At 38.1% G+C, this 17,433-nt stretch overlaps 1 protein-coding gene across 7 annotated transcripts in view; it reads left to right on the top strand.

Moving 5' to 3' along the window:
• LOC114463562 (testis-expressed protein 2-like) overlaps nt 1–17,433 on the top strand; it is a 55,974-nt gene that overhangs the window by 21,258 nt on the left and 17,283 nt on the right. For 4 of the 7 annotated variants that reach the window (XR_003674106.1, XM_028447202.1, XM_028447215.1 and 1 more), the window contains exons 3-12: nt 5,147–6,641; nt 7,599–7,805; nt 8,743–9,052; nt 9,138–9,376; nt 9,446–9,613; nt 11,268–11,367; nt 14,608–14,728; nt 15,372–15,485; nt 16,185–16,394; nt 17,217–17,337. Coding sequence is in view for 6 of the 7 variants with exons in the window: in XM_028447202.1 (XP_028303003.1) it covers nt 5,172–6,641; nt 7,599–7,805; nt 8,743–9,052; nt 9,138–9,376; nt 9,446–9,613; nt 11,268–11,367; nt 14,608–14,728; nt 15,372–15,485; nt 16,185–16,394; nt 17,217–17,337 (3,060 nt within the window). In the remaining variant the exon portion in view is untranslated. Of the gene's footprint in view, nt 1–4,923; nt 5,063–5,146; nt 6,642–7,598; nt 7,806–8,742; nt 9,053–9,137; nt 9,377–9,445; nt 9,614–11,267; nt 11,368–14,607; nt 14,729–15,371; nt 15,486–16,184; nt 16,395–17,216; nt 17,338–17,433 lie in introns of those variants that run through there. The other 3 variants (XM_028447232.1, XM_028447240.1, XM_028447250.1) reach the window with 3 other exon arrangements.

Consider the following 17,433-nt stretch of genomic DNA (forward strand, 5'->3'; position numbering starts at 1 on the left):
GTGAATATCTGTAAAAGTTACATTTTTCTATTAGCTCTGTCTGCTAGCGCGTAGCATCTCTTCTTCACTGCAAGAATATCTGCATGCCAACCGACCACTGGGTTACCAGCGCCCTCTGCTGGTTCAAACAAATATCTGATGTAATACAGTGCAATGACTGTTTATTAAAGGGGACATATCATGCTAAATCCACTTTTTTAGCCCTTGAATGCATTTTGTTGTATATTTAGAGTCCTTAGAAGTACAGAAAAAAATCAAATTAGTCTCTTCAGGTGCTCCGTAGTTATCTTTATATTCTGTTTTGCTCATATTTTTCAATCTGTTTTGATTTTTCTATTCTCTATTACGTTTTTTGAACTATTACATCACAGTATTTGCAGCGGAACTGCCAAATTAGTACATCAACTCCAGGTCCAACACTTCGAGCAATCCGCCATTTTTATTTCTCGCTTTTATTTTGTAGTCCAAGCTCAAGGATGCCGAAGTTACGAGAGGATAAGTCAAAATGTTCGGTTGTTGGATGTAGAAACCCACACGCTTCATTACACCGTCTCCCAGCATCAGAACCTTTTCGAAGTGCCTGGTTGAGTTTTATTTTTCACGGAAATGTACCCACATCTGTGGGTAAGGTCATTTTTGTGTGCGCGAAGCACTTCAAGGATGACTGCTTCTGCAACCTCCGCCAGTATAAAGGAGGATTTGCCGAAAGACTTTGTCTGATTGAGGGGTCAATTCCTTCTATCTTTGGAGACGACGAACAGAGCACTTCGGTAAGCTGTAAATAACGCTAAAAAGTGTGATGATAAGACGTCCCTGTCATTGTTTTGTTAGCATTAGCAGTTGCACCGTCTTCAGACTTCATATGTTAGCGTTGTGTGCTCATTTTAGATCCTTGATGATATGGCCTACGTGATTTATTTAAGTTTAAAGTTTTCATTAGTCATTTCATTTTGCCGTTTTTGTCTTTGAAAAGACTGTATTAAAATGCATTTCATGACGTTAGCTTGGCGCTAGCGTTAGCTCGGTGCTTGTGTTAGCTCACTTGTTAGGGTTCTGCAGGTTCATCATCTTCATTTTCATCTCGCTCTGCCGGGTTCGACTCTGGCTCGAACATGTAAGGCTGGATGGACAAGTCTTCTTTTGTTGACATTTTGTAAATAACCTCTGAATAAAAAGTTTATGCGCCGCTACATAGCCGTATCTCTTCTATCAATCTACAAAAATGGCCGAGCAGGGTGGAGTTGAACCAAGTGTCACCTGAAGAGGGGGCGGGGTATGGAGTGTCTCATTTGCATTTAAAGAGACCGCACCAAAACGAGTTGCTCTCAGACGCACATCAGAAAAGGGGTAGAAAAGGGGCCTGTGGAGCTATATTAATGAGGAATTCAGACCCAAGCATTGCAGTTCCACTTTATATAGACCACAACTGTATGATTTATATGTAAAAAGGAAGGATTTAAAACCATGATATGTCCCCTTTAAGGCACAAAATAAATTTTCAGTTGCACTTTTAAAAAGAAAAAGAACTATTATGTAGTTTTGCATTGTTTACTATAGCCTACTATAACCAGAATTGAAATTAATAGGCTTCTTCTTCATTTGTAATATTCCTTTATTTATTTTATTCAAGATTTATTTTTAGTTAAATTGCATTGTTTTGAATAGTTTATCAAGGGATTCTTTTGACAATGAAATATAAAAGGATAATAGTCCAGTATTTTCGAGTTTTTTTCCCCCAAAAAATAAAGGAATATTTTTCAGTCATTATTTGTCTACAGTCCCATTTTGTAAAATAAATCGTGAGAGAATCGTATTGTGAATCGTATCGGGAGTTGAGTCGATCGTTACATCCCTAACAGAAAGTCAAGTACAATTAAGTTTTCAATTACTAAAGTTAAATTACATTTAGTCACAATTAGGGATGTAACGATTAATCGTAAGGCAGTTAAAAATCGATTAATAGGTATCACGAGTGACATCAATACTTTGAAAATTTAATTGCAGTACTTATATTTATCCCTTCTTTTGTCTAGCAGTGTACACAGCGGGCGGAATCTGCTACTACTTTGTTTCTGGCCGCCATCTACTCTTAAACATGTTCATAAATGATTCCTTGCCCCTTTAGCACCGAAGAATATCTGTAATATTACGTGAATATCTGTAAAAGTCACGTTTTTCTATTAGCTCTGTCTGCTAGCATAGCATCTCTTCTTCACTGCAAAAATTTCTGCATGCCAACCGACCACTGGGTTACCAGCGCCCTCTCCTGGTCCAAACAAATATCTGAGGTAAATCAGTGCAATGACTTTTTTTTTTTTTAAAGTCCAATTGTTAAGGCACAAAATACATTTTCAGTTGCACTTTTAAAAAGAAAAATAACTATTATGCAGTTTTGCATTGTTTACTATAGAACCAGAATTTAAATTAATATGTTTCTTCTTCATTTGTATTATTCCTTTATTTATTTCATTCAAGATTTATTTTTAGTTAAATTGCATTGTTTTGAATAGTTTATCAAGGGATTCTTTTCACAATGAAAAATAAAAGGAAAATAATACAGTATTTTCTAGTTTTTTTCCCAAAAAAAATAAAGAAATATTTTTCATCCATCATTTGACTACAGTCCCATTTTGTAGAATAAATCGTGAGAGAATCGTATCGTGAACCCAGTATTGTGAATCGAATGGTATCGGGAGTTGAGTGAATCGTTACATCTCTAGTCACAATTACTGAGCCTGAAAAAAATTACCAAATAAAGATGAACTTTCCTCTTGTGTTAGCTTTCTGTTAGCTTCTCTAAAGATGATGTGGCCTAAATCAGCTGTAAAATACACTAAAAACAAATATCTATCATCTAATTTCTTTCCTACCCATTGGTTACTGTTAGGTTTCCTAATCAATGAAAATATAGGTTTTAATATTTTTGATAATTAATTAATATTCTGAGCCTTTTTTGTATCAGTATATCCCTCGATTTATATATATTTTAAATGGTAAAATGTGGGAAAGCTTGATATGAAACATATTTTAATAATGAACTATACAGTATGTAGAACTGTACATAAAGCTGTAACATGGTTCCCCAGTTTAGCGTTAAATTATAATTAACAATTTTTATAGAATTTTCACAGCAATTATGATAACAAAGTCAAATATCTGGACTCAATTACAATTTCATTATGATTACAGCAGCAACAGATTTTTAAAATTACAATTATAATTATACCATAATTGTAATTAATCATCAATTATGCAATTACAATTATAATTGACCCCAACCCTGCTACCTGTCATGTTCTAGACCAGGGGTCACCAACCTTTCTGAAACTGTGAGTTACTTCATAAGTGCTGTATAGTAGGGCTAACAGCTAGAAAATAACTTAACTTAACTTTAAATACAAAAATATCTTACTAAAAAGGGTAAGACAATAAGGAAGGCTAGCAGTAACTTGAAAAGGTAGGAAATGTTGAGGTTTCAACATCAAACATTTCTCCTAATTTATGCAATTGTTTCATTTTCATTACATTTCATAGGAAATAATCATGTTCCTATTTTATTAGCCACTAACAAACAATTTTAACTAATTGTGAAACATGTAAAATTGAACAATTATGTCATATTTTACGCAAATTCCACCTTGCATTTTTGAAAATATATCATATTAAATATAACTTGCCACTGACCATACACCAATCTCTGCAACACCTAAAAACAATCGTCCCAATGTTTCAGCGGAAATAAACATGTAAAGTTGGTTAATTTAATACAAAAACTTTTTTAGGAGTATTTCATTCTACAAAGTACTAACTACATCTGTAATTTATATTTGTCTTTGTGAGTTTGAATCCTGGAAAGTGAATCAGATTTCAGATGGAGCTTATTGATGACTAGAGCTCCTGAGGACCCCTCACATGGTTCATGCAGGCAACATGGGACCCGCGGACCCCGTGTTGGTGACCCATGTTCCAGACTTCAATGTGTGTCAATGAAAGTCGTTACTGTAATCTCATTCAGCTTTAATTTTGCTGATCAAAAATTTTCCTCATAGTTTTCGAGGACTACATTTCCTTAAGTGACAAAAAAGAGACTTTGGGTAATTAAAAGGAATACATGTGACCAAAAAACATGTTAAAATGTAGTTATATTTTTTGTTAACTAATAAAAACAGAACTATAATGTTCACATTGGACGTAATCTAAAGGACTAAGTTTCGTTATCCAACTATTTAAAAATTACTTTTGTTGCGTGGAAGGCGGGACAAACTGGTAAGGTATCCAATAGGAAGTGAGCTGATTGTGTTTGCGGTCATGTGGTTTTGCACTTTGATCACATCAAATAAATCTGTGTGTATTTACAAACATTAATACAAACCACTACTAGGTTGATAAATGCCTAAACTCTTAAGCTTTATATTTGAATCGACTATATCTGTAACAGATTTAGTCAACTAAAATCTCATTGTCATTTAGTCGACTAAAACTAGACTTTAACCGAAATAGTCCTGATGTTTAAATTTTGTGTAAAACTAAGTTGCATTTAAATCAAATGAGAATGACTAAAACTAAATAAAATGTTCTGTCATAATGAACAGTGATTCTCCTTTCTTGATCTGAGTGTATTTATAAATATCAGTTGTCCCTTTAGAAACATAGTTGAAACTGGTGTTTGCTATTTAAATGCTCATACTTTAATGTTATCAACAGATATTTTGAATGAATCATTCTTGGGATGTGATGTTAAACCACCCTTTGTGCCAAAAGATTGTTGTCACGTGGGGTTTACCATTTGAGAGTGGCGTGAGAGCTGTGTCACTGATAACATAAAGATGTCTGCTTTTGTTTCTGTTTGTCAATGACATCATAATCAGTAGTATTTTTTTGGAATCTCCCTGTTCTATTTTTAAATTCTCACTGTGGCTCATGGTGATTTGGATTAATGGGAATAATTATATATATATATTTATTTAACTAAATCTTCCCATCACATTTAACACAGATTTTATGTTTAAATTAGGACCAAAAACAAGTTTTTCCAAAACTGGAATTTCTCACACTAAAGCAAGTCTGTGTTTCATTGAGAGCTCGTGTTCTGTGTTTACTTTGTATTTCTTTCATCCTGAATTAATTGTGCTTTCTGTCTTTGTAGGCTTCCTCTCAGTGGGAAACCTGAAATGGCCAGCCAGCTTCCCAGCCATGAAGATGGAACTCCCTCCTCAGAAAGGCCGCTGCCTTCCATGGTCCCCATGCTCCATGTCCAGCGATCTCTTTCCAACGAGGCCATCACCATTCACTTCTCTGCTCTTGGGAAAGAGGAAGAGGAGGAGGAGGAAGAGCTGTCCAGCCGAAGCATCTCTGCTACCTCACCGTCTTTGGACAACACAAGTATTGTGACAGCCGAAGAAGCAAACGAGGAGATGTTTGAAGGTGTAGTTGGTGGTATTCCAGATTCTTCTCGGCTTTCCAGCCTTACCGCCTCTCCCACACAAGCTTTGTCCAATCATATACCTGTGGAGAAAGCCTCAGCTTCCCTCTCCCTTCCAACAAAGTCTTCAAGCTTTCCTTCAAGTGATAAACCTTTTCTGAGAATGGTGAAATCTCTCTCCTCGGATGGGGAGGTTCGTGATGGAGTCTCCTCCAGTCTGGGTTCTTCCTTAAGGCACAGGCAACTCATGAAATCACTGGTTAAATCTTTGTCTTCGGACACGTCCCAAGACTCCTCCTCCTCCTCCTCCACCACATCGCACCGCCTTAACCTGCAGCTCTTCAAGCAGTTCACACAGTCAAAGATGCCGTCCGCCACCACATCGTCATCAACAGCGTCCGACTCAAAAACGGCGCCTTCATCGCCGTTGACCTCACTGGATACGCGCAGCTTCTTCAAAGTCGCTGACGTCGAGGCGCGCCTTGAGGACACCAAGCGTCGTCTGTCCGAAGCCATGTCCGAACCGCTCCAGCTGCTCAGCAAGATCATTGACGAGAAGGGCAGCAGCCTTCATCGATCTAAGGTCTCCAGCAGTGGCACAGAACTGTCGACTGTTGCTTCCATCAACGGCCATTTGGAAAGCAACAACAACTATTGCATCAAGGAGGAGGACAGCAGTGTCCTGGATGCTGCCAGTCCCAGCAGTGAGTCCTCGGAATCATCCGCCAGCCCCTCTGTGGATACAAAGAGCCAAATCAAGTCATCTTCACTCTCAAAGACATTTGACGCCTACTCAATGGCTGCTCTCGCCAAACAGGAGGATGAAGACTTCTGCATTTTGTCCACCGATGACTTGGACTTGGTCACTCAGAGCAATGTAGTGAGTGGGACTGATAGGATTGGACGATTTAGTCCAACTAAAGTGCCATTAAATGGAAGTGTCGATTCAGACAGTGAGGATGAATCTGAGAGTCCTCAGCCAGCATCGGGTGTACCCGTCTTTACTCTGTTAGCACTTTTTTTGTTTGTCTATGGCTGCTTCCTGGTACCTCTTCCGATCTACATTGGAGGAATGCTGCTTGGGATTGCCCTCGGCTTCCTCTTAGCCATTGGAGTTGTGTGGCTAACTTCAACAAAGTCTTCTGGAGTGGATTTCAGACGACGCAGAAAGCTGCGCAACCATTCCAAACTGGATATCAAGGAGCCAGAGATCTATAAGGTTGGTTATTTTAGTTGTCATTCCATTCTGGTGGATGCATTAAAAAGCTGTTCATTTTTAGTCAGTGAAAACACAATTAGAAATTTAGTTTCTTACTGTTTTCAACAATTTAAAACTCATTGGGCCGTTTTTACTGATGGCGAAGGAAAGGGTATGATTGGATGTTCATTGTTTGTCCTCTGGTTGTAGGAATGACTCATTTAAGCATCTTGTCTAGAGCTTTGTTTTATTGTAAAGTTAATTAATGTGGGCAATGCTTAGCAAGTAGAAGCCGAAGCCTTTAAGTCATACTTGGACAACAATTCATTGAGATTTTGAAGTATTTTATTACTTATCTGAAGGGCAGTGTCTTTAATCTAAATTAGCCTTTTGTGTAGTTGCATTCAAAAAGATTAACAAATGTTTTGTAACTGGACCAACTAACAAGTGATGCTGAAAGTTTTTAATTGGGTTTGTTTGTATACTGATCAGTTACAAGTTATAAAAAAACAAACAATTCATGGACCTACTTATTTCAGTTTTGTCAAGGATTCAAGGATATTTTATTGCCGTTAATGTTAATTAAAAAACAGTATGTAGCTGAATAAAGAATAGCTGATGGGGTTGACCCTTTTGACTTCTTCGATACAAAAATGCAAACAATGTGTCGAAGGCAAGATAAGCACAGAAGAAATTAATGATCTTTATTGGAAATAGCAACACGGTTTAATGGAATAACATGACATCATTCTCTGAGCTGAGCAAATAAACTCTTCTTAAGAAGAGTACACAGCATCATTATTACAGCAATGTCAAGGTACAGCATGAAGAAATTTGTGAATATCTCTCCTTACATGTTTATTACTGTACACAACCTAGATCTGTGTGTTTAAAGTTCCACAACATTACAATCCGTATTAACCTTGAGAGTTGTTACATGTTTTTGTCTTAGTAAAAAAACGCTTTTTTCCCCCTCAGGGCTGGATGAATGAGATACAGAACTACGACCCAGAGACGTACCACACCATGCTCACGCAGTCTGTGTACGTCCGTTTGGAGGGCTCCGTCATTCGTCTCTCCAAGCCCAACCGCAACATTCCCCGGCGTGCTGCACACAAAGAAGCTAAGCCTAAGCCTGATATTTTTTACATCAGCCAGAAGTACTACGACATGACAAACTGCAAAGTAAGATCACAGCCTGGGTTGAGGTCAATTACAATTAAGACTTAAATTATCCATGTTCAATTACAACTCAATTATGATTATGATGACGGCATTTTTTTCCAATTACAATAAAAATTACAATTATTATTTTCCCCCTCAAAGTCTATGACAATTATGTTCTGGATTACCAAAGTTCAATTCAAATTAATCATAATTACTGAGCCTGACATAAATAACCCCATAACACTAAACCTTCCTCTTGTGTTAGCATCTCTTATGACAATGGCTGAGTTTTGATCCTTGTCTTAAATCAGCTGTAAAATACACAAAAAATATCATCTATCATCTAATTGGTTTTTCCTCTTTTGGTTACCTTGTTAGGCTTCCTAATCAATGAAAATATTGGTATTAATATTTTTGGTGTAGACTTTTTCTCAGTCAGTACACCCCTAGATTTCAATTTTCTTTTTTTAAACGATAAAATGATCCTGAAGAGAACTGACAGGTAGTGGGAAAAGTTGATATGATGCACATTTTAATAGTTAACTACGTATGTTTAAGCCATAGAACTGTAACCTTTGTGTTTAATAGTCCAGGGACTACAGATGAAAAATAGCCTTCTGGCTAAATCTGGTACATTTTCTGTATGGATATTGTAATAATAGTAATAATTTACACTGTCCCAGTTAAATAAACCAATAAATACATCTATTATTAAATTGCAATTGACAGTTATATTTATAATACACAAATTATAGAATTTCCATGCCAATTACAATTACAAAGTCAATTATCTGAACTCAGTTACAATTCAAATATGATTACAATGAACAGCAACCGATTTTTTGATTTACAATTATAATTACCTCATAATTGTAATTAAATATCAATTAATTCATTTAAATTCTTTCATCTTGTTACTGAAGAACATCATCTATGTCCCTGTACTTTTCTATAGGTGTATCTGTCACCTCCAAATCTGGCCAGGAAGCGGATATGGAACAAAAAGTATCCAATCTGCATCGGCCTCAGCAAGCAGGACGACTTCATGTCAAAGGCAGAAGGTGAGAAGGGCGAAGCCAGTGACAGCACTAAGGACAAAGAAGCATCAGGAATACCGGATCGAGGATCGTCCTCCAGCGTAGACCTGACTCTCTACCTGTTTGGAAGGACAGGAAAGGAGAAGGAGGAATGGTTTCACAGGTTTCTCTTTGCCTCAAAGCTCAAGGACTCGAGGAAAGGTGCTTGTCCCAGCGAGCCTCGGATGGGTGCGTGAAAGTCCAGCTTTTAGAGAGAAAATGCTCCAATCATTACACTGTTGGGTGAAAATAATGCTTGTGTTTGTTTTGGAAGCTCTTTCCACTCACAGTCGCAGCAACAGCCACGGGAGCTTGGATGAAACTCTGATCTCCCCCACAAAGTCAAAGGACCTATCGGCCTCTTCAGCAGTGGCTAGCTCTCCTAGAGCAAAACCTCTGTTGGACTACAAAGTCTACATGAGATCCCTGCTGCCTAAAGAGTCCAAGGTCAGCCCTTCAGCAGCGAGCCCCGTCCTGCAGAGTCCACAGAGCAGCCCTGGGTCTGATAAGAAGGTATCTGAACTCTTAAAGCTACAGACTGTGTGCGCTCCTGGTGTTTGGAACTTACGTGTTTTATTTCAGCTTCAGAGCACCTCTTCAGCTCAGGCTCCGCCCTCCAGGGAGGAGGACGAATCCACCGTTGCCTGGGTGAACGCAGCACTGGGCAGACTCTTCTGGGATTTTCTGAACGAGCCGTACTGGGGAGAGTTGGTGTCCAAGAAGATCCAGATGAAGCTCAGCAAAATCAGGGTGAGTGGAACCAACCAGTTAGAGATGATGGGAGGAATTCAGTGTTTTCATCCTGGGATCACAGGATACAATGATCTACAGTACCATATATTAATGACCACCGTTTGCCAAGCTTCACTGCTTTGTTTAACCCTGAGCTGATTGACCCATGTTGGTCTTTAGGTGCTAATATATGTTTGCTGTCCTCTCCTGTGTCAGAATCTGCTCAAACTAACCCCCAATTTCCACTGGATGCGGCTCCGCTGCGTAACGTCACCGCCACGTCACCGGAGCTGATAGGTTTCCACTTTAGTCTGTGTTAATTTCCACCGGGTCCGCTGCGGTGCGTCTGCTCCTTCCTAGATGCGGTAGTCCGGTGCCCTGCGCCAGATATACGCAGGGCTTCTATTTCTGGTGGACACCGGAGCACGACGCATCAATCAGCACAGAGAAAATGACGCTAAACAGGAAATTAAGCACGTACTCCGCAATAAAATATCGGGTTACTTTTCAAAATAAAACACTTCAGATTATATTTCAAGTAAATACATCACCAAAACGTCATAATGTGTAAAAACAAATTCACATCCACTATATTGATTCCTCTCATACTGTAGCTACACTGCAAACTGCAGCAACTTTGATTTAGTTCATGTCTTACTGGTGCAGTTTTATCTCTTCTCTGTTGAGCTGTTGCTAAAAAATGTGGCTATGACAAATCCAGAGTCCAACCTTCTTGTACTCTTTTGTTAGGAACACTGACCTGTTTATCTGTTTATTGTTGTGTTTATAACACATACATTTAACTGCGTTCTCGCGTGATTATATAAATATTGTGAGAACTGCTCTGTCTCGTGACGTCACAGTCGTTCAAACGGAGTGCACCGCGGCGCACTCCAAACGCAACCGGTGTGAATCACCGGACCGCGGACAGCGGTGAAATACCGGATCGGTGCCATGGCGCTGCGGAGACGTATCCAGTGGAAACCCCGGGTAAGAGTTATTTTTCCACATTTTCCTCATGTTTTAGCTATTTTGGCATCTGAATGTTGACCTTATTTTGAGTTCAGTTCAGTTTGTCAATTATTTTTTCTTTATCTAATGTAAAATTACAAGAATTGCATCATTGCATAGGGGCAATGGGGATTCTTTTATTTTTATGTATTCACAAAAAGGCGAGTGGGAAAAATAAATAAATAGAATCATATTAAAGTGATCATGGGACGTTCAAAATTTCAAATCGGTGCATTGTTAAAAAAACAAAACAAAAAAACAGTTTTTTAAAAATAAATGATTCTTTCTTGTTTTGACTCTTTGAGCTCCACATCCAAACTGTTCCATTGTGTAACAGTTTATTTTGTAGTGGGTTGCAGAATGCTTAGATTCCTTTTAAAATATGCTAATGAAAGTATTGGGAACATACATGTTTATGTTTCTATACAGCAGTGTGTCGGAGTACTTGTGTTATTGCAGTGGGGGAAATTCCATTGATACAGCAATATATCATCATACGCCATGTCTCTGACAAGTCTATTATCAACGTCTTGTATTGATTTCCCCCCCCCCCAAATTTTTGATGTTTTAAACTGATTGTAATGCAGTAAGACCACACACACACACACACGAACGACAACAAGCCTCTAAATCTTGTTATGTGTACTTGTGTCTCAATCAGCTGCCTTACTTCATGGAAGAACTGACGCTGACTGAACTGGATATGGGCATGGTCACTCCCAGAATCCTCAGGGCTTCCAAACCCAGCGTTGACTATCGAGGTAACATTTGTCATTTCAGAGTCACACTTTGTGTAGCTGCTTGCATCAACTGATGGTGGTGGAGCAAACTAGAGATTTTAATGATGAACGGCATCATAAATAATGTGAAATATCCATTGAAGGAGTGCAATACATGCTCTTTACCTGTGAAGTAACGCCTGTGTTAACGAACACCACATGCATAACACTGCCCCCTACAGGGAGGTGCAAGAAGTGACTGCCCATACCTTTAAGGCCCATGTGACAAACTCAAGGCCCGGGGGCCAAAGCCGGCCCTTTAGAGCGTCCAATTTGGCCCGCAGAAGACAGTAAAAGTGAAAGCCAATTAATTAATTATTTTGTAAATTACCAAATTATCCAGTAGTAGATATCTCAAATTTACCAATTTAATGAAACTCTGCAATATTTTTAGGGGCTTTCAGTTTTACTTTGTCATTTTTGACTGCTAATTGTGGAAAGAACTCTAAATATTTCCACAAGTCTTGCAATTTCTCACAAACAAGTTCAATTTTTGTGTAATTTAGAGGAATATTGTGGTTATCAAATCAGTACTTTTTAAGTAAAGCTCCTGCAGGGACTGATATTTAAAACTAGGGCACAATGATGTTAAAATTGGCCCACTTATGATCAAACTGGTCCATATTTGGCCCCTAAACTAAAATGAGTTTGACAGCCCTGCGGTAATATCTAACCAATCCCATGAATGCACTTTAGATAATCGCTCTGAAACTGAAGAATAAAACTTGATTAGTTTGTGTTTGAAATGATTCCTGCTACAGGAAATTGTAGATTTGTGGAAATGCTTTTGGAGTATTTTATATCAGCTTTTATCCTCAAACACACTGAATATATTCCCCTAATGGGCAGATAATCACTGAAATGGCTAGGTTTGCAATTGGCAAAGTGAACTCAACTTTAGCAAAAATATCAAAACTAATCAAACACCCGATGTATAGATGAATTCAAAGGTTAGGTTTGTTAAACAGTGATGTGATCCATGATGTCACAGTATGCAAATGATAGTTTGTCCATTTTCTGCCACCAGAAAGTTTTGGTCTTAATGAACATTTTTGTCAACGTTGGTATGATTTTTTTATCCAAACACTTGGAAGGTACAGCCTTTTAAAATCTTCATAATAAAATAGATGAGTCCCTCTGATGAGTCGCTGCAGTGCTCATGTAACCGTGTAACGAGAGCTGGAATTGATTGCATCTCCAACCAAGATGGCAACAGAGCCTCTTCAATCACTTCCAGGCAAAAAAAAATCACTGGAAACACGATGAAGGTGCTCTGTAATCACTTTGAGTAGTGATGTGTAGAGGTCAAACGTCTAAAAAACAAACTTGCTATGACGGGGTTGAAGTAGGACGCAGACGGGAAAGCGTGAAACAAAAGCTCTATTCATTGCGCTGAAGATCAGTGACTCATTCAGTTTTTTCGGGACCCGTGGGGGCCCAAAGTTCTTCTGCAGAATAAGGTCACCAACACTCTCTGCATCGCGGTTTGTGTCTGTTATACAATTAGTGGCAAAGTTTATGATTCAGCTTTGGACCGATCATCTAACGTGCATTCATGGCTTAAAGTGGTAGCCATGGAAATGATCAGTACAGTAATTTTTCTACCAGTTTTGCCTTCATCTCGTCTCACCTCAGACTTCCTGGAAAAATCCTGCTGAGTGCAGTGGATCGATGGAGAAACATGCATCATTGGCTTCTTTTTTTATTATCATCTCTCATTAACTACAAATGTGTGCAGCCCAGGATGAATTCTGCTTTCTTTGAAGGAGAGATTCATTTTCATAAGGCTTTTTAGCTGCAAATTCCTAATAGAGAAGCTCTAAAGGAATTGGATCTAATGAGTTGAGACTGCTTTCTATTATTATTATTATTATTATTATTATTATTATTATTATTATTATTATTATTATTATTATTATTATTATTATTATTATCATCATTATTATTACTAAAACCCTGACTGATAAATCAACAAAGCAGTTAAACTAGTAAATTGAAATAGAAAACAGCCTTTAAAACTTTCAAAAGATTTATTTTTAGTAAATTACTGAATTACATTAAACATTAAAAACACAGATTTAAGTGTTTTGCTACGGGGTTTCTCTGAGGCTTTTATTTTGAAACTGAAACGTTGCCCCTCTGGTCAGTTGCCTGACACTTCCTACAAGTGCAAACATGATGAGTCTGAACCAAACCGATGCTAATTTTCTCGCTAATCTACTGAACATGCAAACTCCACCCAGCTGTGTATTATACGAGTATGTTGCGGCATTTGATAAGCAGATTAAGATGGTTTCACATTGTTACAGCTTACCCATAATTCAGTGTTTTTCCACTGCTTAGAGTGCCATGAGAAACCATCAGGCATTTCTTTTAAAATGTATTCAGTCCATCATTACTTTAATTATTCTCCCACAGATTAAAACCAGTGTCATTCACAGACCATGCAATAAGATAGAAGCCTGTATCAGTAGGGGGCAGAAGCTAGCACACAGAGATTACAATGAGGAACTTGGTAAATTAATAATTCCCCCGATTGCATAAAAATGGTGGAGAACCTGCAAAGTCTGCAGGTTTTTACAGAACGGTCGTGTTTAGTTCTCTCCACACTCTTCTCATACTAATGATGTTTGTTCTCTACTCGTCTTGTCAGTCCTGTATTTCCTGCTTGATCTGAACTTAACCTTTAAACTTGCTCTACGTCTCTACCTAATTCACTCTCGCGCACACAAACACACATGCACAGAGACACACACACAACCATTTGTTTACATCACATACTTAAAAAATTCCAATAAAAACTTTGTCAAAATGTTCAAATCTTTTTCAAATAAAAAACAAACCTTTTTATTTTATGAAGATTCCTTTGTGGAAAATAAATAAAATTCCAATTGTGCAAGATTTGGTCTTTTCCATTTTTAAGTTTATACACGAGATGTTTAGTGTCTGCAAGAGAACCGTGGCTAGATTTATTACCAAAATAAACGTGGGGAGGGGGGTGAAAGTAATGAGTGACTTTCACTTTGAGTACTTTTTAATTGAGCTACTTTTTACTTGCACTTGAGTATTTTATGTATGACTTACTTGTATTTGTACTACAGTACTTCTAGTAGTAGGATGATACTGAAATGAAGACGTCAGTGGGAACCATTCCTGCTTCGTTTACATAATTCTGAGCGTTTCCTCACAGATTTTTTTGTTCTTGTTTGGTTTTGTTCCCAGGTTTGTGGTTCGACCTGGAAGTTTCCTACCAAGGCTCCTTCCTGATGACTCTGGAAACCAAGATGATCCTCAATCGTCTGGGAAAGGAGGACGAGATCAAAGAGGAGTTCGGCAAAGACGGGTAAGATGTGAGCGATGAAGCTCCGTCTGTACTAAGCGTGCTGTGCACCCATCTGTAGATTTGATTGATTTTCCTGCTCTTAACTGATCATTCCTCCATGTTTTCCACCTGTCTCTGGTGTCTGTGGGGATCTGAACTTTTCCTCTACGTGTTGTATGTTCTCTGTTCTCTGTCTGGTCTTTGGATTCTGGCTGCTAAACGGATGTGTTCTGCTCTCGGTGAGTTCCTGCTCCACTTTCAGTAGTTAACTGTGGTGTTTTAATTCTTATTTGATTGAAAAGTATTTAATCACATTAATTGTCCTATTTGTGTATTTGAAATCAGTGCATATGTATTGGGGTTGGGACGATACGATAAATGATAATGGGCTAATTCTCGGTCTAATTTTGTATCCCCAAAACAAATACAAGAAATATACCAAATATGTTTAGACATACAGAAAATTGGACAAAAGACTCTGAAAACAAACAAAAAGACAATAAAAACCAAGAAAAATGTTTTTTCTTTCCTGTATTAATGTTTAGATCGGTCTTAAGTCTACATCTTGCGGTCGGTCCTCCCCCATGAGATGAGAACCTCAGATCTGTAGAACTAATCGTGCCCGTGTGACTTGAGGCTAACTGAAGTTAATCTATGTTTGTAGGTATAGACCGCGGACTTACTGCCTGGCAGACAGTGATGACGAATCCTCCAGTGCAGGTTCAGCAGATGAAGAAGACTTCAGTGAGGTCTCCAGTGACACAGCTGGAGCTGAAAGGTATGACCTTCCATCATTCACTAACACACATTTAGAATTGGGTGATTCAGGGATCCAGAGCAGTGGTACCCAACCAGAGGCAGCCACATTCAAAGTGATTTGGAGTGATTTTGTGTAATTGTTGAAGTTTTTGTTTTTTTCTTCTCATTTCATATGTTTTGGATTCATTTTGTTGTCTTTTTATGTGCTTTCGGAGTTCTTTTGTGTGTTTTTGTTATTTTGTGTGCTTTGGTTTTTGTTTGGCCTGTTTTGTTCTCGTTTTGTGTGTTTTTAAGTAAGTTTATGTATTTTTGTTGTCTTTTTGTGCGTTTCCTGAGTCATTATGTGTATATTTGTTCTTTTTGCAAGTCTTGAGTCATTTTGTTTGTTTTTGTTATTTTACGTTTTCTGTTGTAGTTATGTGGGTTTTTGGGAGTCATTTTGCATTTATCTTGTCATTTTGTGTGATTTAAAGTCTTTTTGTGTATTTTGTTGTCCTGTTTTGGAGTAATTTTTGTGTATCAAGAAAATAGACAAATTACTCCAAAAACATAGTAAGTCCTTTGTTTTTTCCTGTTTCAACAATCTTATTGGTCATTGGTAAATCTGTGGCCCTCGGATTGGACAGTCACATTTGTGCGGCCCCCGCTGTAATAAAAGTTTTATATTTCTGTGTTTGAGGCCTGCTTTAACTCCTCTGTCTCCTCTGAATGGATCCAGTTTGGTCGGAGGACACAAACCGAGTAAGATTATGCGATTTGTGGACAAGATCACCAAATCCAAGTACTTCCAGAAGGCCAGAGAGACCGAGTTCATCAAGAAGAAGATGGAGGAAGTGTCCAACACGCCGCTGCTACTCACCGTGGAGCTTCAGCAGCTCCAGGGAACACTGACCGTCAACATCCCTCCTCCGCCCACCGACAGGATCTGGTACGTGGGAAACATCTGGTCACACATATGACCAGTTAAACAATTACTGCTGCTTTTCCCATCAAGCTTTGCCTTTAAATTGGCGCCATCTTGTGGTCAAATGAGGAGTGTGCATTTAAGTGTCCACAACTCTTAAATGTTACAAATAATTTGATTTGAAAATACAATCAAATAATACATTGAAAATGAATTACACATGTTTCTGCACTGTATCCACTGTATCTATGTGGACGTGTGTTTTAAATAGCCTTTATTCCTTTCTTATTCAATAGCTGTGTTTACATTGCAGCACCATGTAAATCGCATTACAGATAATTTTTATCTCAACTTGGCCACATATTTTAGGTGGGAGAAAGAAGAACAATTTTAACATCATTGTGCACTAGTTTTCAACACCAGTTCAATTCACTTGAAAAAAATATTGATTTTTGTCACCAATGTTTTGTGATTTTGTAGAATTATTTGTAAGAAATTGCAAGATTTGTGAAAAAATTGATGGTTCTTTTTTTTTTAACTTATATTTTAAAAATGATGACTGCAATCATGTGTTATAAACACAGGAAAAATACAATCCCCTAAAAATATTGTAGTTTCATTAAATTGGTAAATTTGAGATATCTACAACTGGATTATTTGATCATTTACACAATAATTCATGTCATTTTTATTTTGTTCTGCGGGCCGAATTGTATGCTCTACTGGGCCGGATTTGGCTTCCGGGCCTTGAGTTTGACGTGTTGTAGATAGTGATATTTATTGGGGTTTTTTTCTTCATATCTATTCTGGATGTTTGAATCAGTTTAGTATCTTGTGTGGTTGCAGGTATGGCTTCAGGGATCCACCTCAGCTGGAGCTCAAGGCTCGACCAAAACTGGGTGAAAGAGAAGTCACTCTGGGTCACGTTACCGACTGGATCGAGAACAAGCTGGATAAGGAATTCCAGGTGCTATTACACTCAGTGGGCGAGACAGCAGCTATTTGTTTGAGATCACAGGAGTATATTCAGTAGGGATGTAACTATATCTAAAACACACGGTTT

This window comes from Gouania willdenowi, chromosome 1, assembly GCF_900634775.1.
Source record: "Gouania willdenowi chromosome 1, fGouWil2.1, whole genome shotgun sequence".
NCBI lineage: Eukaryota > Metazoa > Chordata > Actinopteri > Blenniiformes > Gobiesocidae > Gouania > Gouania willdenowi.